The sequence below is a fragment of the Petaurus breviceps genome, unplaced genomic scaffold, assembly GCF_028583685.1.
Source record: "Petaurus breviceps papuanus isolate PSGF00001 unplaced genomic scaffold, PetGlider_PUasm1.0 189, whole genome shotgun sequence".
In the NCBI taxonomy this organism is placed as follows: Eukaryota; Metazoa; Chordata; class Mammalia; order Diprotodontia; family Petauridae; genus Petaurus; species Petaurus breviceps.
The window spans coordinates 21,953,788-21,981,268 of NW_027185809.1; the positions used below are offsets into that span (position 1 = coordinate 21,953,788).

General features: G+C 38.3%; 1 protein-coding gene across 1 annotated transcript in view; it reads right to left on the bottom strand.

Moving 5' to 3' along the window:
• The window catches only part of PRKCH (protein kinase C eta), a 335,555-nt gene that overhangs the window by 130,935 nt on the left and 177,139 nt on the right, over positions 1-27,481 (bottom strand). The window contains exons 8-9 of the mRNA XM_069092033.1: positions 24,245-24,385; positions 23,762-23,935 (exon numbers count right to left, since the gene is read on the bottom strand). Of these exons, the coding sequence (XP_068948134.1) occupies positions 23,762-23,935; positions 24,245-24,385 (315 nt within the window). The remainder of the gene's footprint in view (positions 1-23,761; positions 23,936-24,244; positions 24,386-27,481) is intronic.

The following is a 27,481-nucleotide window of genomic DNA, read 5'->3' on the forward strand; positions in this document are numbered from 1 at the left end:
TTGTAGTTCTTTTGAGAACTATTTGTTCATATCATTTATACAGTTATTCAGCAGGTAATATTTTTTGTTGTTATGTATTTGCATTAGTTCCCTACATATGTTAGAAATCAGAACTTCATTAGACATTAGATACAAAGACTTTTTCCTCCAATCAACTGTTTCCTTTCTTATTCTAGTTGTCTTAATTTTGTTCATTCAAAAGCTTTAAAATTTCATGTTTTTATCTTCTGTGACAACCCTAAGATTCTATTATTATTATTATTATTGTTCTCACTGCCTAGAAGAGAACAAAATGGGCCAAAAAGCTCCCTTCTACACTGGAAGTCCTAGGAAAATGATGATCACACAGAGGGGAAGGGACAGATGCAAAAACACTTAGAAGAGTTTGGGGGACTTTGACAAGACATTGTTGGCAACTGAGTAGGCCTGGAAACCTGAATTTCTAAGACGTGTTAAGTCATCTCTGCTTTATACATGAGGAGGAACTCCAAGAGGAATTGCAAATTTCAAAGGTGGCCCCAAATGGAGACACAGGAAGACACAAAGAGTTGGCTTCTAACTGAGAGAATTGACCTAATGTGGAAGAATTCCAGGTCGACATGGCATCTCTCTTCAGGGCAACACTGTTCAAAGCTGAGCTGTGATGCTAGCTTAGAACAGTAAGAAATGAAGCTTACTGTCACCAAAGGGAATGCCCATTTTTAACAGTTGCCCAATGAAACAATTCAGACAAACCAAATGGAAAGATATAGACTGGGAATACTTTTTAAAGGCCCAGTCCTTTAGTAAGAGTGAAAAAGCTAATTGCAGTGTGAATGTACATTGAAGAGACATTGCAAGTTGGAGCAGATAGGAAAATGCTTTCCCCATTCAGTGGTGTGGGCTACAGAGGACAGATGCAGAAAAGTACAGTGAGACCCAGAGCCAGAAGTTGTGGGGCATCACAGTGAAAGATAATATTAGGATGGGGCAGGGAGAGGAATGAAGCTCTAACCAGTTTTATAAGTATTGCCAGCCCAAAAGCACTAAATAAGAGCCCTCATTCTTTTGCAACATTTACAACATCACCTTTGCAACATCTCTTAGATGCCCCCTTCTCTGCACCACTTTGGTGCAAGCCCTCATTACCTCATACCCAAACTATTGCAATAGCCTCCAAAGGTATTTTCCTAAAGCACAAATCCGATTATGTCATTAGCCTATTAAAAAAATTCCAGTGGCTCTCTACCCTCTCCAGAATCAAATAGAAAACACTTTGTTTGGCATTCAAAGCCCTTCATAACCTATCCCTTTCTTGCCTTTCCAGTCTTCTGACACCTTTCTCCCTGACACATATTCTTCAATCCAGGGATACTGGCCTTTTTCCTGTTCCATGAACAAGACACTCCATACTGGCATTTTCTCTGTCTTTCCCCCATTCCTGAAATGCTTTCCCTCCTCAGTTCTGCCTAATGGCACCCCTGGCTTCATTTAAGTCCCAATTAAAACCCCACCTTCTACAAAAAGCTTTCCACAACCCCTCAATTCCAGTGCCATCTCTCTGTTGCTTATTTCCTATTTATGCTGAATAACTTGCTTTGTATATATTTGCTTGCATGTGGTCTCCCCATTAGACTGTAAGCTTTTGAGGGCAGAGATTGTTTTTAGTCTCTTTTTCTATCCCTGGCACTTAGCCCAATACCTGGTACACAGTAGGCACTTTAATAAATGTTTATGCATTGACTGACTGAAATGACTCTGTTGTAAAATCAGATATCAATTTAAAAAACCCTTTAAAAAAAAGTTCATGCTTCTTTGAAATGCCATCTATCCCATGTGAATCCTATGTAACTCTTAATTCATTTTTTTATACCTTAGTTTCTTAGAAAAAATACCCTCTTTAACTTCCAATCTACTTCAGGGGAAGAAGTACTTTAGATTTTTTTTCATCTCTTCGTCAAGATAGAGATCATTTTGCCACTGGTAACAGTAAGAACAGACCAATTCGAAGTCTTGGTAATTCTGGGAATGTGGAATAGGCAGTGAATTTTTTTAAAGTCAGAAGGGAGTCGAGGCAGAACGTGGAACGTGAAATTCCTTCCACTTGAGTCCACACTGCCCCCACATCCAGGGTACCTCTGTCACCCCTACCACTACTATACAAGGAGCCCTAAATAATCTTCAACCAACTTTTAGTTTTGGCATCTCACATTTCTCCCAATCTCACTGAAGAGAAAACAGGCCACCAGAGATTATGTGAACATATGGCCATTAAATACCAGAACCAGGACCCAAACTCAGATCTTCTAAATTAAAAAAATCCTGTTGACTGGTTCTAAATAGTAATGTGATTTTCAACTCAAGGCTAATGAGTAGGTCAAAGGATATGAAGAGGAAGTTTTTAGATAAATCAAAACAATTTATAATTATATAAAAATGCTCTAAATCATTATGGATTAGAGAAATGTAAATTAAAACAACCTTGAGATATCATTTTACACCTACCATATTGGCTAAAATGATTGAAGGAAAAAGTGACAAATGTTGGAAGAGATATGGAAAAATTGGGACACTAATTCATTGTTGTTGGAATCATGAAATAATCCAACCATTTTGGAGAGCAATCTGGAATTATGTCCAAAGAGTTATTAAACTGCTTATGCCCTTTGACCCAGCAATACCACTACTAGGTCTATTTACAAAAACAATTAGGGAAAAAAGGAGAAGAATCTATATGTTCTAAAATATTTATAGCAGCTCTCTTTGTGCTGGCAAAGAAATGGAAACTGCAGAGATGCCTTCAATTATGGAAGGCTGAACAAGTTGTGGCATATGATTATGATGGAATATCACTTTACTATAAAAAAATGATGAGCTCGATGATCTTAGGAAAACATGGCTAGACTTGCATGAAATAATGAAGAGCAGAATGAGTAGAACCAAGAGAATGTTGTATACAAAAACCGCAATATTGTTTTAAGAACAACTTTGAGCGAATAAGTCATATTGACTGTTATACACAAATTAACTACAAAGGACATATGAAGGAAGACACTATCTGCATCCAGAGAAAGAACTGATAAATAGAAGTATGCAAAGAATGATTTTTACATATATTTATATATTGGTACCTAATGATAACTTTATTATATATTGAAAAGGAATAGAGTTACACATAATAGATTGGCAGTTTCATGTGAAATCATCATTTTATTATACTATGTTATGTACATGTTTGTTTTATTCCTTAAATTAAAAACAAAAAAATATTTTTTTAAAGATTGTTAATCATTATGTTCTAGAATTGATTTTAATTTGATGAAAGGGCTTATCCTTTTCAAGATCTATAGGAACAGTATAATGTAGTTAAATCTAAGATTGACCAACATAGCAGAATTCTTGATAGAAATGAAATAACTAAGGCATAAATTCTTTGAATTCTATCTCAAAGCAAAGAATTTAACACAGATTAATTTTGTCTTTTGGTATGGAACGGAAGTGCTCCAGGCACTCAGATATGTAGCACTGGTACCCTTGCCAAGCTGTCATAATTACTGCTCTCTCCAAATACAAGAACCCTCATGGGCTTTCCATCCAATCATAGCTGTAGTCTAAAACCTTGGGACCCATCTGCTAGGTAAAACAGAAGCATAATCCTTTCAGCTGAAAATTTTCTTGGATTGACTAGGAGTTTCATCTTCCAAGTCAACATTCATTCAACTACCTTCAAAACATGATGATTCTATTTTGCAGTTTTATACTATTATGTATTAGTAGTATTTGCTTCATTTAACTTGTAGCCAACTTGACCTGAGAACACAGGAACATGTCTTTTATTTCTTTTGTACCCTGTACAGCATCTAGAATAGGTATGAGCACTCAATTTATGATGATTAATTTGTACTAAAATATTTTATCACTTTGGGCCCATTTAATTTGTAACTTCTAACCCATGTTTTTTTAGTGACCTTGACAAATCAATTCTATTATTTACTCTTACAGACCAACAAGCTATCTATGGTTTGTTAGCTCCAATAAAGGTTTATACTTAGGGTGAGAAAAAAATTCTAACCAGATTAACTCTAGCTGCAAATGCTTTTATAAGTCATAGAATCATAGAATCTTAAGAGTCAGCGGTCATCTAGACCAATTCCTAATTGAGACATGAAACCCCTCTGTGATGCTCCTGACTAGTAGTGACCTAGCTTTATCTGAAAATTCTTAAAGATCTTCAATGACTGGGGACTGATGACCCCTCTAGTCAGTCCACTCCATTTGTTAACAGATCTAATTGTTAGAGACTATTTCATTAAATTAAGCTAAATCTGCTTTCCTTGAACTTACAAACCTTTATTCTAGTTCTGCCCTCTAGGGGTAAGAGTAAGTTTAATCTATTTCTACATTATTAAATTCTTTAAATATTTGAAGACTTTCATAATGTTTATCCTTAGTCTTTTCTTCTCTTGGCTAAATTCTTCTCAAGCAATCCTTGTATGTTATCAATTCCATAACGATCCTGATTTTAAAAAAAGGACCCAAGTCTCACCATATGCCATACCCTCATGACATCAAAGACATACACCAAATTTGTCTTAATTTTCCCATAATCACTGGGTGAAGGAAGAGCATAGAGACTATCACTATCTCCACCCCACTCTCCCTAACAACGTGGTATAGTGAAAAGAGCACTGGACTTATAGCCAGATAACCTGGATTCTAGCCCTGGCTTTGCCACTTACTAGATGTATAAGTTTGGGCAGATCACTCTTGGGCCTGTTACCTTATTTATAAAAATGGACCCCCTCTGCTTTTTCTCTCAGAAGCAGACTTCAATTTGTACTTTATTGATAAAACAGAGACTATTCATTGTGATCTTTCTCTTCTCCCCACCAAATATCCTCATCCTCAAAAAAATCTTTACTTTTCTTGTCACCCCGCTCACACTATTATCATTTCTATTTCATCTTTTCATAGACAAATTCCTAGAAAGAGTGATTTGTATTAGTTACATCCACTTCCCTACCTATCACTCACTTCTCAACTCCTGTAAGCCAGTAACTTACTGTGATACTGATCTGCTCCCTCCTGCTACATTTGATGACCCTTTGTCAATACTCATCCTACCTCACCTCATTGTAGCTTTTGCCATTTTTGGTTACCATCCACTCTAGGATGCTCTCTTCTCAGATAAAGAAATTCCTTGATTTTCTTTTTTTTTTTTTAGCAATTGGGGTTAAGTAACTTGCTCAAGGTTACCATGGCCAGGTTTTTCTGGGTGGGTACTAAGTATCTGATCCCGGATTCGATCCCAGGTCATCCCGACTCTGGGGCCAGTGCTCTTACTCACTGCGCCATCTGGCCACCCCTTATATCCTTGATTTTCAAGACACTACTCTCTTCCTAATTATACTCCTACATGTCTGCATCATCAGCTATCTCCTGACCCTTATGCATGGGTATAACCCAATGTTCTACATTGTAACCGAACTGGTTGATTAGGCAAATGAATGCCAAAGAACCTGGCATTGTCTCCATACCTATAATTCACTTCTTCACCTCTCTGCATTTTAGAATTCTTAAGTTTTATTTGAGGTTCAGCTTTGGAACCAATTCCTGAAAATGATTTTCCTGATTTCTACTCCCTACCAGTTAGTTTTCTCTCATTCTTTCCCTCTTCTTCTCCTTTCTTTTTCTCTCCTCTCCTCTCCTTCTCTCCTTTCTCCTCCTCCTCCTCCTCCTCCTCCTCCTCCTCCTCCTTCTTCTTCTTCTTCTTCTTCTTCTTCTTCTTCTTCTTCTTCTTCTTCTTCTTCTTCTTCTCTCTCTCTCTCTCTCTCTCTCTCTCTCTCTCTCTCTCTCTCTCTCTCTCTCTCTCTCTCTCTCTCTCTCGTCCCCTCTCCCTTATTCACATAGACTCAGATAAAACCTCACCGCATTAATTACTCTACCTAACAGGAGAAAGTAAGCTCCCAAGGGGTTACAGGCTATTTTTTTTTTGCTTCTGAATGCCTAGAGCTTTTTGCATATGTGCTTTGTGCATAATAGGTGCTTATTAAATGTTGAATATACGTGTGAATTCCCTCTCAGCCCTAATTATCAGAATATGGGATAATCAATATTTTATAAATAATAAAAATATAAATTTAAGATAATATTTTCTATTTTTCCTTCACTAAATTTTTACTGGAAATGTAAAAAATGGCTATAAGGTGAATGCTGAAGCAAAAAAAGGATAGAAGTTATTTTAAAAAGACGAAATTATTACTTTCAATTACATGAAAGTGATAAGTTTTTATATAAACAAAATGAACTCAAACAGGAGAAGGAAGGAAGCAGTTGATTATGAAAATATCTTTGGATCAAATATCTCTGACCATGTCTGATATCTAACATATATAGAGAATTTATGAATATACAACACAAAATCCATTCTCAACTCAATAAATGGTAAATTATATGAACAAAGCATTTTTAAAAGAAGGGGGGAAGCCTATTAACAACCATATGTAATATTGCTCCAAATCACTAATAATAAGAGAAATGAAAATCAGAACAACTTGAGGTTTCATCTCCCACCTGACCAATTGGTAAAGATAAGAACATTCAGTGTTTGGGAAAATATGAAACATTTAAAAAATAACACAAAGGAAATCAAGAATGAAATTTAGAAGGAGACATAGACAAGCAGGATAGCTTTATTACTACCATGGTAAATTTGTTAAGAACTAAATGAAAGAAGTTTAAGGTCTCATATGTGATCAATTTTTAAAATGAAGGTGCTACACTAGAAATAAAATGACACATTAATGTACCAGTGCTAAACTAAAAAGTGATCTAGCCCTTCTGGACAGTCATTTGGAATCATAAGAATAAGGCGACTAAAATATCTATACAAGAGATCCCACTGCCAGGCATAATGCTGCTAGGGATGAAAAATAAAGAGTTCTAGGAGTACTTTTTGTACAAAGAATTGGGATAATACAAAGTTAATGCCCATCAACTGAAGGCTAGCTAAACAAGTCGTGGTACATGAACATAAGAGAGTGTTTTTGTTCTGTGAGAAACAATGAGTATGAAGCAGGGAAGCTTGAGATGACTCATGAACTGATGCAAAGAGAAGCAGAGCCAGGGGAATGAAATTTTGTGGCAATATAAGGGGAAAGAACAACAACTGAAAACTGAATGTGAAATCATCATAGTTGACCCTAAAGAACTCATGCCTTGGCGTTACATGAAAATGTACTTTTTTCCCTTATTTGAAAAGAATTAAGGGGATTATGCATGTAGGATACTGCTGAACCGATTTTTTTCCCCTTCATTATAACAGTGATGACTTTTTGGGAGGGAGAGGGTAATGAAAATATTGGAAAATGTAAGTGATGTAAAAATAGAAAAAAATTAATATTTTCAAAGGCAACCAAAATAACAATTAAATAAAAAAAAACAAGAATAGTCAAAATTACTACCTTGAATTTTAGTTCCATTAATTTCTCATCCATGTTCTGGATCCACAATGAAATGGCTAAAAGCCAGGCAATTGCAGAAAAGCAATGATACCAAATTAATTCACAAGATAATGTACCCTGAAAACTGTGTTATCTTCATTTTTAAAAAAAGAAAATTTAGAGCTAAGACAAAGGGGCAAACAATTACCCTAGATTATTCTGTTGATAAGCAGCAGAATGGGGAAGAAAGTTATTCAATTAGGCCATTTGAAATCTTGGATTAGATTTCCTTTTTTATCGTAAACAATTGGAGAAAAAGAAAAAGGGAAAAGAAAACCTGAAAATTTAATAACTTTCTTCTTTTTATACTTCAAATTAATTACCTCAGAATATTACTAAGTAATAGAAGGGAACATAGTGTTCAGGCTTGTTGTTTACTTTAATCTCAGTGAACAGCAAACTGCAACAAATGAATTATAAGCAAATTCATCAACCTTTGGGATAACCACTGCTCAGAAAAATGGAAGAATATAGATTGAGAGGATAATCAAATAGATTGAGAGGATAAAGTTTTTTAATAGATAAATATTTACAGATAAATTTTTGAGGTCCACTAAAACAATATATTATCTTTTTAGTCTTGATTTTTTAAATTCTTGGATTATGGATCAGCAGCATGAATTAACGTATGTAATTTGTGGGGTCTTAGTCCCCCACTAAGCATGTTAGCTTAGCACAGGGTATTGCATGCTCCCAGAAAAGTCTGCTGTCTGAGGCCTTGATAAATACCTCTTTAAGAAATTAAAGGAAATCTCCAGGGTTTTCCAATGTCACTCACCACTATCCTCACCTAACCTAGCATCACAAAGCTTCTTCCACAAACACAGGATGCCACTGCAATTCAAAGCAAGACACAAAGATTTCCTTCCAACAGCCAAGTTTGCTGTTTCCTTCCTAACCCCCAGCCTTGGCAGAAGTTCAGTGGCTGGCCTGGACTTCCTGCTTCTGCCAGATGCTAAGTAATCATGCATGGAAAAGAAAACAACATTGAAGGTGTCAACTGAAATGCAGTCAGACCTGAATACTACCTTGGGCAAACTCTATCCTTAAAGAAAAAACATGGAGAAACTTTAACATTATTCCAAAAAATTTACAAAGCATTTTTACATTTTGCAAGTCTCAGGAAGATTTTTCAGATATATATTCAGATACATTCCTCTCAATAGCCCTTTGAGAAAAGTGAATGTAAGTTTTAGCTTCAGTCTACAAGTCTGTGAAAATAAGGGGAGGTAAGTGACTTTGCTGAAGCTGGGTAGGTTAGTGGTGAAGCTGGATATAGAATGCATAGAGTTGAAACAAATTATTATTCAAAATCCTAATACCATTTGATACAATGTCTGGAAACACTTTTCAAAGGTTACTTCCATTCCTACATGCTATGAAAAATGATGTTTTCCAACTCTGAGGTACCACATCTCACTGGTCAGATTGGTGAAAATGACAAAATAGGAAAACAATAAATGCTGGAGAGGAGTGGAAAAATTGGAACACTAATGCATTGTCGCTAGAGTTGTGAACTGATTCAACCATTCTGGAGAGCAATCTGGAACTATGCCCAAAGGGCTATAAAAAAAGTGCATACCCTTTGACACAGCAATACCACTTCTAGGGCTGTATCCCAAAGAAATCACAGAAGTGGTAAGAGGACCCATATGTACAAAAATATTTATAGCAGCTCTTTTTGTGGTGGCAAAGAATTGGAAATCAATGGAATGCCCATCAACTGGGGAATGGCTAAACAAGTTGTGGTATATGAATGCAATGAAATACTACTGTGCTATAAGAAATGAGGAGCAGACAGACTTCATAATAACCTGGAGAGACTTATATAAACTGATGCTGAATGAGGAGAGCAGAACCAGAACTTTGCACACAATTACAGACACATTATATGTGTGACAATTAACTTTCATGGACTGGGCTTCTCTCAGCAATGCAAGATTATAAGACAACTCCAAAAGACTCATGATGGAAAGGGACATCCACTTTCAGAGAAAGAACTACAGAGTGTGGGGGTGGCTAGGTGGCGTAGTGAATAGAATGCCGGCCCTGAAGTCAGGAGGACCTGAGTTCAAATCTGGCCTCAGACACTTAACACTTACTAGCTTTGTGACCTTGGGCAAGTCACTTGACCACAACTGATCTGCCCTTCCCCCTCCAAAAAGAAAAACTACAGAGTCTAAATGCAGATTGAAGCAAACTACTGGCTCTCTCTTTTTTTAAATTTTGTTTTGTTTTCTTCTTTCTCCTTGTTCACTCCATTGGTTATAATCCTTCTTTACAAACTGACTAATGTTACTGTGAGGGTATCTGTAGATACTATATTTGATTGCATGCCACCATAGGGTGAGGGGGAGGAGAGAAAGGGGGAGAAAATTTGAAACTCAAGGGACTTTGGAAATGAATGTTATAAACTAAGAGTAAATAAATAAATTGAAAAAAAAAAAAAAAAAAAAATCAGATGGTGGAGTAGAAACAGGACCTCCGCGTGGCTCTGGCTCTCACCACCTCCCACCACCTCCAATCCATGTAAAAGGGGACTCTGAACAAACTTTGGAGCTACGGAACCCACAAAATGACACAAAGAAGCTAACCTTCTGCTGAGGACAGCCCGGCAGGAATCCAGCTCAGTGCTCTGGGAGCCAAGCCCAGCTCCATGCCAAGGTTTTAGCCCCAGGGCAGGCCTGACCAGCCACCAGCAAGAGGGAACTGCAGATCACCAGCAGCTGTGGTGGTTCAGAATTATCAACACATAGATGCTAAGGACAAAGTGAGAGGTCAGTGCAGTGTGGACTTTGGGATCCAGTAGTTGGAAGTGTGTCGGCTTTTGCCCCTGAGGCGAAAAGCCACTGAGGCTACCATGTGGCAGCTTCAGCTCCTAGCCTGCAGACTATAGGGGGACCAAGCAACCAGTCTGAAGGGTAATCGCTCTTGCTTTAATCTGCTTGGATCTGGATTGTGGTCTAGGGTGGAGGTCCTGGGGTGTGCGACCAGCTTGCCAGAGCATGTGGAAGTTTCAGAGAGGGCAACCAACTAAGAACTCCAGCAGCTGAGAAAACCCCAGCTCCCCTGTCTGGTAGCAGAGTCCTACTGTGGAAAAAGAGCCCAAAAATCAAGTAATTGAGTGGCAACATGACCAGGCAAAGGAAGCAAAGCAAACAGAAGATTTCAACAATAGACTCCTATTTTGGGGACAAAAAAAGGATCAAAACATGGAACAGGAGGAAGACAGTGAAGTCAGAACTCCTACACAAAAAGCTTCAAAGGAAAATATGAGCTGGTTACAGGCCATAGAAGACCTTAAGAAGCAGATAAGAGAAGTGGAAGAAAAACTGGGAAAAGAAATGAGAACGATGCAAGAAAATTACAAAATGAGAGTCAACAGCATGACTAAGGAAAATAACACCTTAAAAAATAGACTAACTCAAATGGCAAAAGAGGCTCAAAAAGGCAATGAAGAGAAGAATGCCTTAAAAACCTGAATTTGCCAGATGGAAAAAGAATCTCAAAAGCTCACTGAGGAAAATCATTCCTTCAGAATTAGATTGGAGCAAATGGAAGCTAATGACTTTATGAGAAATCAAGATGCTGTTAAATTGATCCAAACAAATGAAAGAATAGAAGGCAATGTGAAATATCTCATGGGAAAAACCACTGACCTGAAAAATAGATCCAGGAGAGATAATTTTAAAAGTACTGAACTATCTGAAAGTCATGATCAAAGAAAGAATCTAGAAATCATCCTCCAAGAAATTCTCAAGGAAAACTGCCCTGATGTTTTAGAACCAGAGGGCAAAATAGAGTCTGAAAGAATCCACTGATCGCCTCCACAAAAAGATCCTAAAAAGAAAACTCCTAGGAATATTATAGCCAGGTTCTGGAATTCCCAGATCAAGGAGAGAGAATATTACAAGCACCCAGGAAGAAACAATTTGAATATTGTGGAAACACAATCAGGATAACTCACGATCTGGCAGCTTCTACACTGAGGGACCAAAAGGCTTGGAATATGATATTCTGGAGGGCAAAGGAGCTGGGATTAAAACCAAGAATCACTCACCTAGCAAAACTGAGTATCATGTTTCAGGGGGAAATATGGTCATTTAGTGAAATAGAGGACTTTCAAGCATTCTTGATGAAAAAACCAGAGTTGAATAGAAAATTTGACATTCAGATACAAGAAGCATGAGAAGGTAAACAGGGAAAAGAAATCATAAGGAACTTATCAAAGTAGAACTATTAACATTCCTATATAGAAAAACTATAATTGTAACTGATGAAACTTTTCTCAGTTATTTGAAGGGAATATATATGTGTGTGTGTGTGTATGCATACATATATATATATTTCTATATCAGAGGGTATATGGGTGTATGAATACGTATGTGAATATGTGTATATATGTATACAGGTATATACAGATAGAGGGCACGGGACCAATTCAATAGGAAGGGATGATACTTAAAAGGTGAAATTGAGAGGTGAGAGAGAAATGTAATGAGAGCAGATGGGGAGAGACAGAATGGGGTAAACTATCTCATATAGAATAGGCAAGAAAAAAAGGTTACAATGGAGGGGAAGAATAGGAAGGCAAAAGGGAATGGGTCAACCTTAATCTCATTGAATTTGGCTTGGGGAGGGAATAAAATACACACTAAATAGGGTATCTCATCCTACAAGAGAGTAGGGGGGAAGGGGATGAGATGGGGGATGATGGAAGGGAGGGCACGCTGGAAGGAGGGAAGTTGGAGGCACCCACTTTTGAAAAGGGATGGGATCAAAGTAGAGAATAGAACAAGTGGGAGGTGGGATAGGAGGGAGGGAAATATAGTCAGTCTTTTACAATATATCTACTATGTTAATGTTTGGCATGAGCTACACATGTACAATCTATACTGAACTGCCTATCTTCCCAGTACGTGTGGGTGATAAGGGAGGAAGGGAATGAATCTGGAATTCAGAGTTTTAAAATCAAATGTTTAAAATATATATACATATACTCTTATTCTGAAATATATCAATGAGTCCAACAAATACCAGAGGTGTTAAATGATTCAAAAACTTTAAAATGATTTTTTATAATTTTACTATAATTTCTTTTACCTATGCAAATGTAAATTAAATACAAATAATTATAAATTGCTAACATTTATGTAGTCCCTACTATGTAGAAGGTACGGTGCTAAGGACTTTACAAATATTATCTCATTTGATCCTGACAACAGCTCTAAAAGGAAGATGCTATTATTATTCTAATTTTACAGATGAGGCTAGATTTGAACTCAAGTCTTCTAGGCCCAATGTTTTAGCCACTAAGTTACTATAATTGTAAGCAGATATTATATTTTTACTTTGAAATAAAAATTTTCATCCTACCAGCTCTAGTAGATGCAAATACACTATCCGTTGATGCAGCTTGGACCACAAAGTCAAGATACTGACTATACAGAGATTAAAAAGTAACAGAGTCTCTGTTCTCTAAAAGTTTGTGTCCTATTATGCTCTTAATTTTACCCTGGAATCCTTTGCCTGCTCTAACTTTCAAATCATACCCATTTTACCTATATTTAATCCTAGCTAAACTTCACAGTCCGCTTTCTCAACACCTTAGCTCCAAGATAGATAGAAAAGGGTACAACATTGCTCCTGGGGTCTATTAACGAATTCTTTCTGGGTAGTCTAAACTGGCTCCTTCCTGATGCTCAGCAAATCTTTTATTCAGCTTTTTATTACATTCCACAGGAGAGATGTTCAGAACTTTTCCATTCTCCTTAAACCCTTAACACTTATCTCTCTTGCTTTTATGCTGATGGTCTCATCTATTTTACTAAGAAAATTGAGTATAATCGAGGTGAATTCCTTCAACTCTCTCTCACTGTGCCTCAAAACCTCTCAATATCTTAACTCTATGGTGCTCCTTCCCTCTTATCTCAGAAAAGGCAGCCTACCTGTTCAAGGCTAACCTCTCCATCTACCTCCTCTGGGGCCTTTCATTCCCTCCCTCTGGCAACTTCAAATTTCTCTTTCTACTCTCTTTTTTCCCCTGCACAATGTGATGCATATAACATAGACACATCTACAATATAGATACTGGTTACAAAGATGCTGGTTGTAAGAAATTATTGACAATCTTGTAACCCCTTGCTAACAACAATAACAACAACAAAAACCAAACAAACCAAAAAATCCTCAATGCTTTCCTTAACTACTTCCATGTCTTTTGGTTTCTGTCAGACAAATCCTCGACCTTTGTGAGTGTAATCTCATCAATCTTACTGCTCTATTTACAGCTGTTATTCATTGTTCAGTCATTTTTTTAGTTGTGCCTGATTCTTTGTGACCCCATTTTTGGGTTTTCTTGGCAAGGACACTGGAGTGGCAGCTCGTTTTACAGGTGAGGAAACTAAGGCAAACAGGGCTAAGTGACTTGCCCATGGTCAACAGAGCTACTGTCTGAGGCTAGATTTGAAATCAGGAAAATGAGACTTCCTAACTCCAGGCCCAACACTCTATACACTGTGCCACCCAGCTGCCTTATTTCCAGCTAGTCCCTCTTTTTCCTTTGTCCCTTTCAAGTGGTATTTCCTCAAAGTTCTGTCATCAGCTTTTCTGCTGGCTGCTCATCCAGATTGCCACCTTCCCCAACCACCTCCATCTTAGGTAAATCTGAAAGTTTACCCAAGAGCTAAAGTGCTAAGAGTCCAAAGGAGATATTAAGATCTGGTTGGGGGGTGGGTAGGACCCAAGAAGGCTTCACAAATGAGGAAGCATTTGAGGTGAGGTTTAAAAAATAGGAGGAGGCTTTCAACTGGCAAAGACTCAGACTGATTGGGATGCAGTGGGGAAGGACTTTTTTTTATAGTAAATAGTGCTTTCTAAGAATAAAAAATGACACAAAAGCAGGAAAGTAAAAGAACTCTTCATGGAATGGCAAATAATCTCATGTGTCTGGAGGTTAGGGCACATGATAGAAAATAATGTGGGATAATTCTGAAAATATAGGCTGGAACTGGAATGTAGAAGGTCTAGAATGCCATGTGAATGAGTGTGGGATTTCTACTGCAGTTAAACTGAAAGTTTGGGGGCAGGGAAGTGGTGGGATTGGAGTGGTACATTAGGAAGACTAAAGAGAGTGGGGGCAGTAAAACTGACTGAAGTAGAGAAGGATGAGAGATTGTAACACTAATTGAAATACTATTTACATGGCCTAGGTGAAAGGCCTGAGGTGGGATAGGTAGGGCATTTTGGTGGCAGAGTGGATAGAGTGCTGGGTCTGGAGTCAGGAAGACTCATCGTCATGAGTTCCAAATTGGCCTTAGACACTGACTTAGCTCTGTGACCATGGACAAATCATTTAACTCTTGCTTGCCTCAGTTCCTCATCTGCAAAATGAGCTGGAAAGGAAATAGTGAACTACTCCAGTAGCTTTGCCTAGAAAACCCCAAATGGGGTCACAAAGAGTCAGACGTGACTGAAACAACTGAACAAGAGGGTGATTGATGGTAAAGGGAATGAAAAGGAGAGATATTTTAAAGAAATAATTGGTTAGATATTTTAAAGATATAGTTGATTAGATATCTCCAGAGAAGAAAGAGACGTCAAAGATAATTCTAAGGTATTGACCTTGAGTGACTGAGAGATTAGTGTCACCATTAGCAGAAATAAAGAGGTCAGGAGGAAAGGCAGTATTTGGTGACACACATTAAGTTTGAGGAGTTGGCAGGACATCTGGAAACCAGTTAGAAATTCAGTTATGGAATTCAGGGGAAAAAATAGGGCCTAGAGACTGAATAAATGTCATCTACATAGAGATGACTGATGAAGCAAAGGTTAGGAAGGATACAAGCATGTATTAGCCTCCTATGTGCCAGATACTGTGTTAATAGGCACTTTACAAATACTAACTCATTTTATCCTTGCAACAATCCAAGGAGGCAACTACTGTTATTATCTTCAACTTTGGAGGAAGACAGAAGTTAGGTGACTTGGCCATGGTCACTCAGTATCTGAGATTGGTTGTGAAGTCATGTCCTGACTTCAGATCCGGTACTGTATCCACCATGCCACCCAGCACCTTTTCTATGGGAAAAGCTGCCTAATGCCTTCTACTAGTAGGACCTTAAAATACTGAGTTCAAAGGTGGAGGGGACTCTAATCCTGTTTCAATCCCTTGTGATATAACAAGAACTGAAAAACAATATAGACAAATGATGTATTTGTTCTCACTCCATGATTACGAGGTGTTTTTTCATGGCATACAATAAGTACAATGTAAGCATTCTGAAATCCAACTCATCTGGGGAAAATGACACAGTTGAGGTTGGGAGGTAGTATCAGACTATACTTCTAAAGTACAATGGGGCTTTGTTTGAGAACATCTGAGAAGGCAGTTTATTACTGAAAGAGATGAACCTTTGCCAACAACTCAAGTTTTGCTACTTTGGCAAGGCCTCATGCAAACTTCACTGGGACAAAAGATAGAAATGAATAACAGCTGAGATTTGCAAATTCCACTGACCTGGACAGAGTCTAATGTAGTAATTGGGACCTTTTCCTGAAAGGAACTGATAGCCAGTGGGCCAAGGACATTAGTAGGGAGCAAGAACACTGGGTTTTTGTCACTTTTAAGGGAGAATCTGTACTTTGGTGGCACAGATAAACTGCGAGCAAGGCTCTGAATAGACCTTCCACAAAGAAACACCAGAATTAAGGTTAAACATTAAGAAAATATGATGAATTGCATCAATTCATTTCACTAAAGAGGGGGTCCAATGCACTGAAACTTGCCAGTAAAGTATAGTTTTGAAGGTCATAATCAAAGCAAGTCTGCGGCACTCACTGCTCTACATTTTCTTACTGCCAGCAATTCAAAAACATTTCCCAACTGTGAATGAAATGATTTAGTTTGTGTTTGGTGGCCCACCTGACTAGTATTTACTCTTCCTTTTTCCTACCTCTAAAGCTTCTTTATCCCTTTTGCTGACCAGTTGATCAGAAAGTATAACAACCTAAACATTGAGATAAATGGAAAATATCTTAAGACTGGTCTTTTCAGCCACCCTCATGACAATGAAACCTCTGCTCCAAAGACTTCTGCAGTCTCCTAAGCTGGAAATTTCCCCCTTGACTGATCTAACACCAAGATCTTACACACAATATTTTCCTTTTTTTCCCCATATTAGTCATGTTGTGAAAGAAAAAACAATAAAAATTAAAAATGTAAAAAAAGGCATGCTTTGATCTGCATTCAGACTTCATCAGTTCTTTCTCTAGAGGTGGGTAGGATTTTTCATTATAAGTCTATCAGAATTGTCTTGGATCATTGTATTACTCATAATAGCTAAGTCATTCACAGTTGACTATTTTTACAATACTGCTGTTACTGTGTATAATGATCTGGTTCTGTTCACTTCACTTTGTATCAGTTCATGTATGTCTTTCCAGGTTTTTCTGAAACAAATATGCTCATCATTTCTTATAGTACAATAGTATTCTATCACAATGATATACCACAACTTGTTCAGCCATTACCCAGTTAATGGGCATTCCTTCAATTTCTAATTCTTATGCACAATATTTTCATTGCAACCCATTCATACCCTTGCATTCTGAGAAATTCTTGTCCATAATTTCTATGGTGGGTCTCCCAAACTCCTTAGGGTCCTTTATCTGTCAATATGCACAAATTCAGATGATTCATTTGTTATCTTTAAATTTCATTAAATGACCAGCCTAATTCCTTTTTCAGTCACATGGCTGATGATATATTGTATGCCACTTCTTTCATGACAAGTCAATTTTGGCCACCTAGGTTCAAAGTCTAGGACTTTTTACTCTCTCATACCCCTCCCTTCTTTCATAGTTGTCCAGATCTATATCTGGCCACTGAACAGAGCTGGCTCTGGAGGAGAAAATGAGGCTGGTGACCCGGCATAGCTCTGCCTCACTCAAATCCAATGCAATTGCAAGTCATGTCATCATCTCCTTGATATCATGCTCTTCTCTGAGGATAAAAGACAAACCACAACCTCTTTCATATCCAGTAAGATACAAAGGTTTGCACCTGGCCGTGTAACCTTGAGCAAGTTACTTAACCCCAATTGCTCAGGGGCGGCCAGGTGGCTCAGCGAGTAAGAGCACCGGCTCCAGTGTTGGGACGACCTGGAGATCGAATCCCGGGCTCAGACACTCAGCACCACACCCAGAAATAACTGGCCGTGTAACCTTGAGCAAGTTACTTAACCCCGATTGCTTAGGGGCGGCCAGGTGGCTCAGTGAGTAAGACTACTGCAGTAGTCCAGATATCTCTATGAATTCAGCCTCTGCCTCTATTGCATTTTCCACAGAGCTGCTGAATTGATATTCCTGAAAGCACGGGACTAACCGCATCACTCCCCTCACTTCAACAGCTTTTATTGCCTCTAGAATAAAATACCAACTCTACTGGCACTTGAAGTCCTTCATTTAGCACCAACCAATTCTTTCAGGCTGACTGTATATTACTCCCTTTCCCTAGCATATTCTCTGCATTACAGCCAAACAGGTCTGCCTGCTTTTCCCAATGTTCTAAGAAATGATGAACATGATGAAAAAAAAGCATGGTAAGAGTTATATGAACTGATAAAGTGAAGTAAGCAGAACTAGAAAAACAACATGCACAATGACAAAAATAATGTAAATGGAGATAATAATAATTTCAAAAAGAATATATGAAATTTACATGACTATTTAGCCCAAATGTAGAAAGCTAAGAATGCACCTGCCCCTCTTTGCTGAAGAGATGAAGGACTAGAGGTAGGGAACAACTCATAAACTATCACACTTCTTTGATGTGCTGGTTAGTCTTGCTAAATGAATTTGTTTCCTCTTTTTTTATTCTTTGTTATAAGGGAGGGTTCTCTTGAGGGATCAGAGAGGAGAGATAGATTTGAAAATAAAGGTGATGTAAAATAAGAAGATAGCAATAAAAATGTTGATTGAATTGAATGATCAACACTCTGCAGCATACTTCCAACCATGTCTCTCTTTACTGTCCTTTGGGTCACTTAAACTATACTCAGGTCCTTATAGAATCACACATTCTCTCTCATCGGGATCAAAAAATACTGTATTGGGGGGCGGCCAGGTGGCTCAGTGAGTAAGAGCACCGGCTCCAGTGTCGGGATGACCTGGATCGAATCCCGGGCTCAGATACTCAGCACCACACCCAGAAATAACTGGTCGTGTAACCTTGAGCAAGTTACTTAACCCCGATTGCTTAAAAAAAAAAATACTGTATTGGGGCAGCTAGGGTGGTGCAGTGAATAGAGAAACAGCCCTGGAGTCAGGAGGACCTGAGTTCAAATCTTATCTCAGACACTTACTAGTCATGTAGCCTTGGGCAAGTCACTTAACCCCAATTGCCCTGCCCCCCCCCTCCAAAAAAAAAGCAAAAAAAAATTTTTTTTAATACTATATTTACTCTGTGAGCCTTACTTACTAAAACTTTGGGCTCCTGATTTTAAAGGGACTAAAAAGAAAATGGCCCTGCTTCTTTAATAAAATTCCATTCTGTAGATAGGAGAGGACTCCTCATTCTACTTAAAACTATTTTTGTCCTGTGACTTTCAGTCTATCCATACCTTCTTCCTCTCATATTCTACTCTCCCTCTCCACATTTGTAGAATGTAAGATTACTTGATTTCATGAACTCTACATCTCAGTCAAACTGGTCTGTTAGCTGTATACTGTATTCAATGTTTCATATCCCATCTCTGTGCTTTTGCAGTCTGTTCCCCATGACTATAATGAATATTGGTATATCTCCCTCTCCAGTGCCTTGGAAAGTACTCTCCACATAGGAAATGTTTACTGGTTTTTTTTCCCTCTCCCAGATTGATATCTTTGGCATGGTAAACTAGGCCATCTTCTGTCTTAATTCTTATGCAGCCCTTAGTCATTAAATAGGCATTGCTTCAGACAAACTGAGACCTGGGAAAGACAGACCAAGGTCACCCAGTGCATCCTGGGCCATTGCCAGTTGTCTTGGCTTCTGTCTTATGACTGTGAAGGGGAGAGTGAGGCTAATGAATTTGTGCAGCTCTGCCTCACTTAAACAAAATTTACTTGCAAGTCAAGATATCACCCTCATGATGCCATTGGTTTCAAGAATGATGATCAACAATAAGAATGCCCTCCTCATGCCCTCATCTTAGAATCTATAGCTTCCTTCAAGGCTGAAAATTGGAAAAGCCTTGGGCAAGAAAATAAAGGTAAAAGGGGCACGGACTTTTCCTCATTACTACCTATTGAAGGCAAAGTATTGCAAAGAAAAAAGTTGGTTTGTGAAGTACACAACTGACTGAGAAGGTAGTTCTTGGGAATGGGATTTGTATTTCTGGATCATGGCATTAAATACTGGGAGATAAATTCCCGGCCAGAGTATACATAAACATAAATGGCTGCTAAGAATATATTTGCTAGGTGTCTTGACAATCTAATCAAAAGGGCTTTAAACTAAAAGGGATGAGGGAAAGAAGAAAACTGCCAATATTTCTCCAAGCTAGATAGCATAAGGAATACCTAAAATGAAGGAAGAGTAACATTTGGTACAGGCAGATTATTTTAATATCAAGAATACAGACTATGGACCCAGAGGATGTACATTCAAATCCTATCTCCAATGATTATCTTTAGGACTTTGGGGAAGTGACTTTATGTATGTGTGTCTCAGTTTCCTCATCTATAAAATGTAAAGTTAGACTAGATTGTTCTAGGTAGGTTCCTTTCAACTATAAGTTTATGATTTTACAATTCTAGGAGAAATCCAAAGGAGACAAAAGTCTAAGAAAGGAGTTTGTGGTAAAATCTACCACCTCAAATGTCTACATACTGGGATGGATAACTTATCAGTATCCAAAGTGATCTAGAAAGGTTAGTATTGGGCTGCATGTAAGATGAATATCAATATGTACAAATTTAATTGCAGGACTTTGGAAACAAGGTGTAAGTTACCACAACAATTTGAATTGTGATATATGTGTGTGTAGAGAAAGAGAAAAGATCAAAGAGATTATATTTTAATTGCCTTCTGTGAGAATGCAAAAAGACAAACAAAAAACCCGGCTCTTTTTTAGTTTAGAGGCACCTTCCCCTATTAATTCTTTTTCTTTGTCTGAACTCAAACTACTGCAATTCATCTCTTAGGCAGAAATTTTTGTTGTTGTTGAGTTTTGCTCAACTCATTGTCACCCCATTTAGGATTTTCTTGGCAGAGATACTGGAGTGGTTTGCTATTTTCTTCTCCAGTTCATTTTACAGATGAGGCTTGCCTAAGTTCACACAGCTAGCAAATGTCTGAGGCCAGATTTGAACTCAGGAAAAGGAATCTTCCTAACTCCAGGCCCAGAACTCTATCCATTACTATCACCTAGCTGCCCAACTGACTCATCTCTTAGATAGAAATACAATGTCCCAATAGTCTTAGTGTAATATTTAAGCTTCCATACTTTAACTATTACAATTACCTTGTGGCAATGACTGCCATCTAGTGACCAAACTTGAATTAACTACTAGGAAAAGCACAGCAATTAAATTTAAGGTCTGAAACTCTGCAGGCAGTGTCTGTCATTCACATAATTTCACAAATGCTTATATTCTGATACAAGGGAAGTGCTTCCAGGAAATCTCTGCATTCATCGAGCTCTGAATCTTTCTAAAAGAGTTAATTCCTTTCCTAATATTTTACCCATTTTTCTATAGTATCACCTGAAGTTTCAGAAGCAGTCTTTCTATATAAGTCTAGGGTGAGATGTTCCCCAAAAGTCAGAAACAGCAATTTTAGAAACAGATTTGCTTCATCAGTTAGACAAATATCAGACAGAGGAATATTTATTATCTAGGTTTAAATATTGCCAGCTGATTAAAGCCTATTTCGGGTGCTAGAGTTAGGAGACTTGGCTTAGTTTTCCTGCTTTCTACTTGCTAACTATGTGACATTAGGCATTAGACATTTCACCTCTTAACAAATAAAACTATTTTCCTTATTGCTAATATGGGGACAATAATTTGTGTGTTGTGCTATACCTTACAGGGCTACTGTTTCCTCGTTTGTAAAATGTGATAACAGGAGCACCTACCTCCCAGGATTGCTGTGAGGATAAAATGAGATGTTTGTAAAGCACTCTGAAAATGTTAAAGGGTTGTAGAAATGCAACTGTAGAAGGGACAGCAAATGGGAGGAGGGGGTTATCAGAAGCAAACACTTTTGAGGAGGGACAGGGTCCAAGGAGAGAATAGAATAAATGTGGGGTGGGATAGGATGGAGGGAAATAGAGTTAGTCTTTCACAACATGACTATTAAGGAAGTGTTTTGCTTGACTACACATGTATAATCTATATAGAATTGATTTCCTTCTCAATGAGGGTGGGTGGGGAGGGAATAAGGGAGAGAACGTGGAACTAAAGGTTTTAAAAACAAATGTCAAAAATTGTTTTCACATGCAAACGGAAAATAAGATATACAGGCAATGGGGTATAGAATTCTATCTTCCATACAGGAAAATAGAAGGAAAGGAGATAAGAGAAGGGGCGTGGGGTGATAGAAGGGAGGGCAGATTGGGGGAAGGCATAATCAGAATGCACACAGTCTCAGGGTGGGGGAAGGGGAGAGATGGGGAGAAAATTTGGAACTCAAAATCTTGTGGAAGGGAATGTTGAAAACTAAAAATAAAGTAATTAATAAAAAGAAGAAAAAAGAAATGCTATCATTATTAGCCATTATTATTGAGAAGAAAATACTTTGTAAAATTTACAATGCTATGTAATAATAATAGCCAAAATTTTATAGTATGTAAAGATGCATAAGCTACTTCACACACATTTTTTCACATGACCCTCACAACCACCTTGTAAATCAGAATATAGGCCAGAGGCAAACTGTAAAATATTTCCCTAAAAAACGGCTGAAGAACATGCTTTTAAGTTTAACTTGTATTAACCTTTTCAAAAGTCTACCCAATCACAAAACAATAAATCAAGCCCTGATTTGTAGCATTTGACACTGTGTAAACATTCACACTGTATAGCCTTGACTATAGGCTTCATCATCCCTATTTTGTGGAATAAACTGAGGCTGCTGATATTAAGTAACTTATCCCATGGTCAAACAGCTGGTAAGAGTCAAAAGCCGGGGGGGGGGGGGAGGCAGCCAGGTACACAGCAAGTAAGAGCACCGACCCCAGAGTCGGGATGACCTGGGGATCGAATCCAGGCTCAGACACTTAGCACCCACCCAAAACACCTAGCCGTGTAACCTTGAGCAAGTTACTTAACCCCAATTGCTTAGGGGCGGCCAGGTGGCTCAGTGAGTAAGAGCACTGGCCCCAGAGTCGGGATGACCTGGGATCGAATCTGGGCTCTGATACTTAGCACCACACCCAGAAATAACTGGCCAGGAAACCTTGAGCAAGTTACTTAACCCCGATTGCTTTAAAAAAATAAAAAGTCAAAAGCTGGAATCAAATCTAGGATTTTCTTGGCTCCCAAAGAAGGTAGGAATGGGTCTGCTAGTTGTGCAGACCTCATTGTTGTATGCCTTTAAAACCTGGACCATAAACCAGTGCCATGCCAGGAAATTGAATAGCTTCCATCTGAATTGTCTTAGGAAGATTCTGAAGATCACCTAACAGGATAAGGTACCAGACACTGAGGTCCTTACTTGAGCTAAATTGCCAAGCATTCAAACTCTACTTCAGAGAGCACAATTCCGATGGACTGGCCATATTGTCTGAACGCAAAATGTACGCTTGCCAAAAAGACTGTTTTATGGAGAACTCATAGAGGGCAAGCATTCACACGGTGGTCAGAAGAAGCGATACAAGGACACTCTCAAGGTCTCTCTCAAGAACTCTGGAACTGATTGTGTGACATGGGAGACCCTGGTACAGGACTGCTCAGCATGGCATGCCCACATAGAAGAAGGTGAAAGCAGAACTGAAACAGCTCAAAGGAAGTGCAGGCTGTGCAAAGTTGCAGAATCCATTCTGAGCTCATATTGATATGATCAGCCAGTCAGACACATTGAAACTTGACTTGAGCAAAGTGATATTTTGGTCCTCTTTGAGAACACAGGACGACAACCAAGCAGCCCAGAACACGTGTTACTGTGGTCCAGTCTTCAATACAGAGCCGGGTTAAAGAAAATTCTCATAACATATTCCTTTCTATTTTCTATATCCAGTTACATTTAATTTCCAGAGTAGAAGGCTGTTAATCTAATCTGAACACCAAATCATACTTACAGGGGTCTGGAAGCAGCAGAATAACTGGGTAAGGAAGGGGTGATTTCGGGCCAGGGCTAGGATCCTTTTCTCTGTCATTGTGCACTCGACATCATCATCCTGGAGGATGACATCCTTCTTCAACACTTTCACAGCATAGAGATTGCCAGTCTCTTTGATTCTGGCAAGCATCACCTATTGCATGACAAAAATCAGGAATGTTAGGGAACGCATCCTGTGGATGTACCTAGGGGAAAAAAGGGAGGCATGGTGCTGGATTTCGTCTTGGATTTGGGTTTGAATCTTGGCTCTGTCACTTTTTACCTGGGTGCCATGGAGCAAGACACTTAGCCCACTCTGGCCCTCCGTTTCCCAATCTATAAAATGAGGGGGTTGGAAAAGATGAATTCTAAGGTCCCTCTGAGCTGTAAATCTATGGTTCTATGATAATACAAACACTATTCAATAAAATAAAAATCATTTATTAATTTGAGACAAACTAACCTTCCCAAAACTGCCCTTTCCCAACATTCGGATGAACTCAAAATCTTCAATACCGAGTCGGTTAGATGAGGATACAATACCATTGCCTTCTTTTATACTTTCCTTTCCTTGTAGCTTCAGGGGTGACCTGGAAATTAGCTTCTGCAGGAGAAAGGAGCAAAACAGTTACTCAGAAATCTCAGAGGAAATTTATGATATTTTGACCTCAGAAGGGATAACAGTCCCAGATGGCTCACCTTCTGTAACTGGCAAGATCTCTTCTAGTGGGGGCATCATCTCCATCCCAATAAAATATTCATAAAAGGATTGCTTCAGTTTGGTATATGGCCATATTCCCCAAACAAAGCTCCATCAACACTAGCTCCTGATTTGTGGTGGTTTACCATCATTTCTGGTGGAATCCTTTTTAAGTTCACACATCTGGCTTTTAATTTGTACTAAAGTTAAGTGTAAAGAAGGGAACAGTGTGCCATGGAAAGCATCAGAAGACCTGAATTCTTGTCCAATTCTGTTACTGACTAGCTGTGTAAACTTAGCAAGTCACCTACACTTTCCTGACCTCAGTCTCCTCTGCTACTAGACTTCCTGAAGGCAGGGATTTTGAGCTATCGAAATTTTGTTTATTCTCCAAGGCACTACAGAGTTCACAGTACCCTGAACAGCAGAAGCATTTAATAATATTTTATGATTTAAGAAGTATCAAAGAACTGGAAATGAAGTAGATGTCTAATGAATGGGAATGCCTAACAAGCTGTGATTCATGAATGTAATGGGGATGCTACTGTGCCATAAAAATTATGACTACAGAAAAGCATGGGAAGTCATATAAACCAATATAAAATTACATAAACAAAACTAAGGAAGCAATAGAAACAATGATTATGGAAAAAAACCTCAGTAGCAAAATAATTAAAACTAAACTGCTAATCACCAAGCACATCCCCAAAGGAGAGAAATGAGAAGTCACCTCTTCCATCTTTGAAGTTCTGGGGGACTATTGTTCATTTTAAATGCAATTTTAATCATTAAATTCAAAATGTTTTGTTAAAAAGGATTACTACTGGGCTGGGGGAGTAGGAGAGAAGAGGTTACATTAGGAAATATAGATGATGTAAAGACAAAAGCTATGAATAACAATTTTTTTTAAAGAATCATTTGTTGAATGAATAAATATTGAAATGAAATCCCTATCCTTCAAAGTGTTCTAGCGGAGGCTAGATGTCAAAGATATTGTGGAAGGGATTTCTGTACTTGCTAGGATGTTGAACTAGATGATCTCTGAGATCATTTTCAGATGTAAGTTTCTATGATTTCTTGGAAACTCTGTATGGCAATACCTTGACATCAGACCTTGTATTCCTCAGTCGTTAGATTTCAAGAGTGCCACCTGCTGGCCATTTCCTAGGCGAGCAGCCTTCACACTTGCCCTAAGAATTTCAAGACCTGACAACTCTGTGGCCATAGATGAACAAAGAATGTGTTCAACCAAACATGGCTAATCCCACCCTGCTCATACCCTTTTCTTCTAATACAATTACAGATATTACCTCCCTACTGTCCTGCCTCCCCCCCCTTCACCTCCATAATAAGAAGCTACTTGGAAGGCAAAGCAATTTGTGAACTTTTAGGTTTCTCATATTTATTGTATTTATAATTAGTGAATCTACCACATGGCAGATCAAAAACCTAAAATGTCTATGGCTTTTGACTCTTTAAGGCAATCACATCTATTTTAGGAACTTTAAACAACAGGTGGCAATTTGCCCTCTGTATATTAGACCAGAAATTCAGATAAACATTTACTCACAATCCTCAGTTCAGCCTAAAAGAATATTTAATTACTCTCTCCCAACAGAAACCTGACTAGAAAATTTTTTTCAGTATTAAAATTATTAACTTATATTTCATTTTCTGTTCAGAGAAGGAGGTGGTGATGCTGGTAGTGGTGGGGATAGGGATACAAGAACAGAACTCAAATCTTCATAGCAATCTTGAAGATTCTAATGGCATTTTCTTTGATCCCCTATTTGGCCAGGCTCTTTTAATTTAATTTTAAAAGATAAATGTTTTAATGATTCTCCTTTAAAAAAAATCACTATCATTTCCTAATGACTCCACTGTACTATAGAACATGTTCCATGTAACAAAATATAATACAATAAAACAAATCAACACATTGGCTATGTCTGAAAATGTATGCTTCATTACATATGTATTATGTTATAATATATACATAAATTATATACATATGCATGTACATATACATATATATTACATATGTATGCTTCTATAACCCACCACTCCTCTGATGAGACAAAGGGAGTATGCTTCCCCATATTAACATTACCCTGCAGACCCCTAACTGGAATCCTGAGGAAAGTAGTATATTCTCCCCCTATGAAACCTGTTCTGTCAGTCCCATGCAAGTTGGGAGAGTGGGCCCAAAGGGAGTATAAGAAGATCAACAAATCTGAAAACTGTTTGGAAGAGGGAAGGGGGTATGGTAAAGGAGAGGAAAGTACTGAGAATGATGATAATGTAGGAAGATCTATTATGGAACCCCATCTCCATATTTTTCATACAAACTGCAGGAAAGACTTTATCAAATGCCTTAGGCAAATCAATAGCCAAATATTTCACGGGATTCTTTTTTGTTATAAATTATGTTTAAAATATTTTCTTGATGTTTATTTTTAGTATATGTAATGGTAATGCAATTTTGAATTTGAAGATCCCTTTGTGTTGGCAAAAGTAGCAGGTGCTTAACACTTAGTAACTGATCAAGCCTCTGACTGGGGGAACAGAAGGTATGAACACCTGCCCCTTGTTACTGACGTAACAGGAAGTTGGCTGAAGGAAGTGATGTACGTAATACTGTGTATACAAGAAAAGCCCCAGAGAGGCACAGTCAGAATTTCATTGAGACCAAGATCTGGTGGCAGAACAGCTACAGAAGAGAGAATAGAGAACTGAGCCCTGAGAACTTGTGATAGTGATGGAGCTCCTTCTGAACAGGATCCCAGGAGCCCAGAGCCCAGAGCCAGGAGGCCAGGAGCCAGGAGCTCAGGTGACTGAAGCATGACCAGGATGCTGAGACTTTGTTTGTGGCTTGGTTGAACCTTGAATTCCTTGGAGCAGAAATGGTGAAGGAGCTGACATGAACCAGAGACCCTGTGAATGCCAGTATGGAGCATGACCTCCCCAGAGAGCTGGTCAAGGAACCGGGAGCTGTCTGCC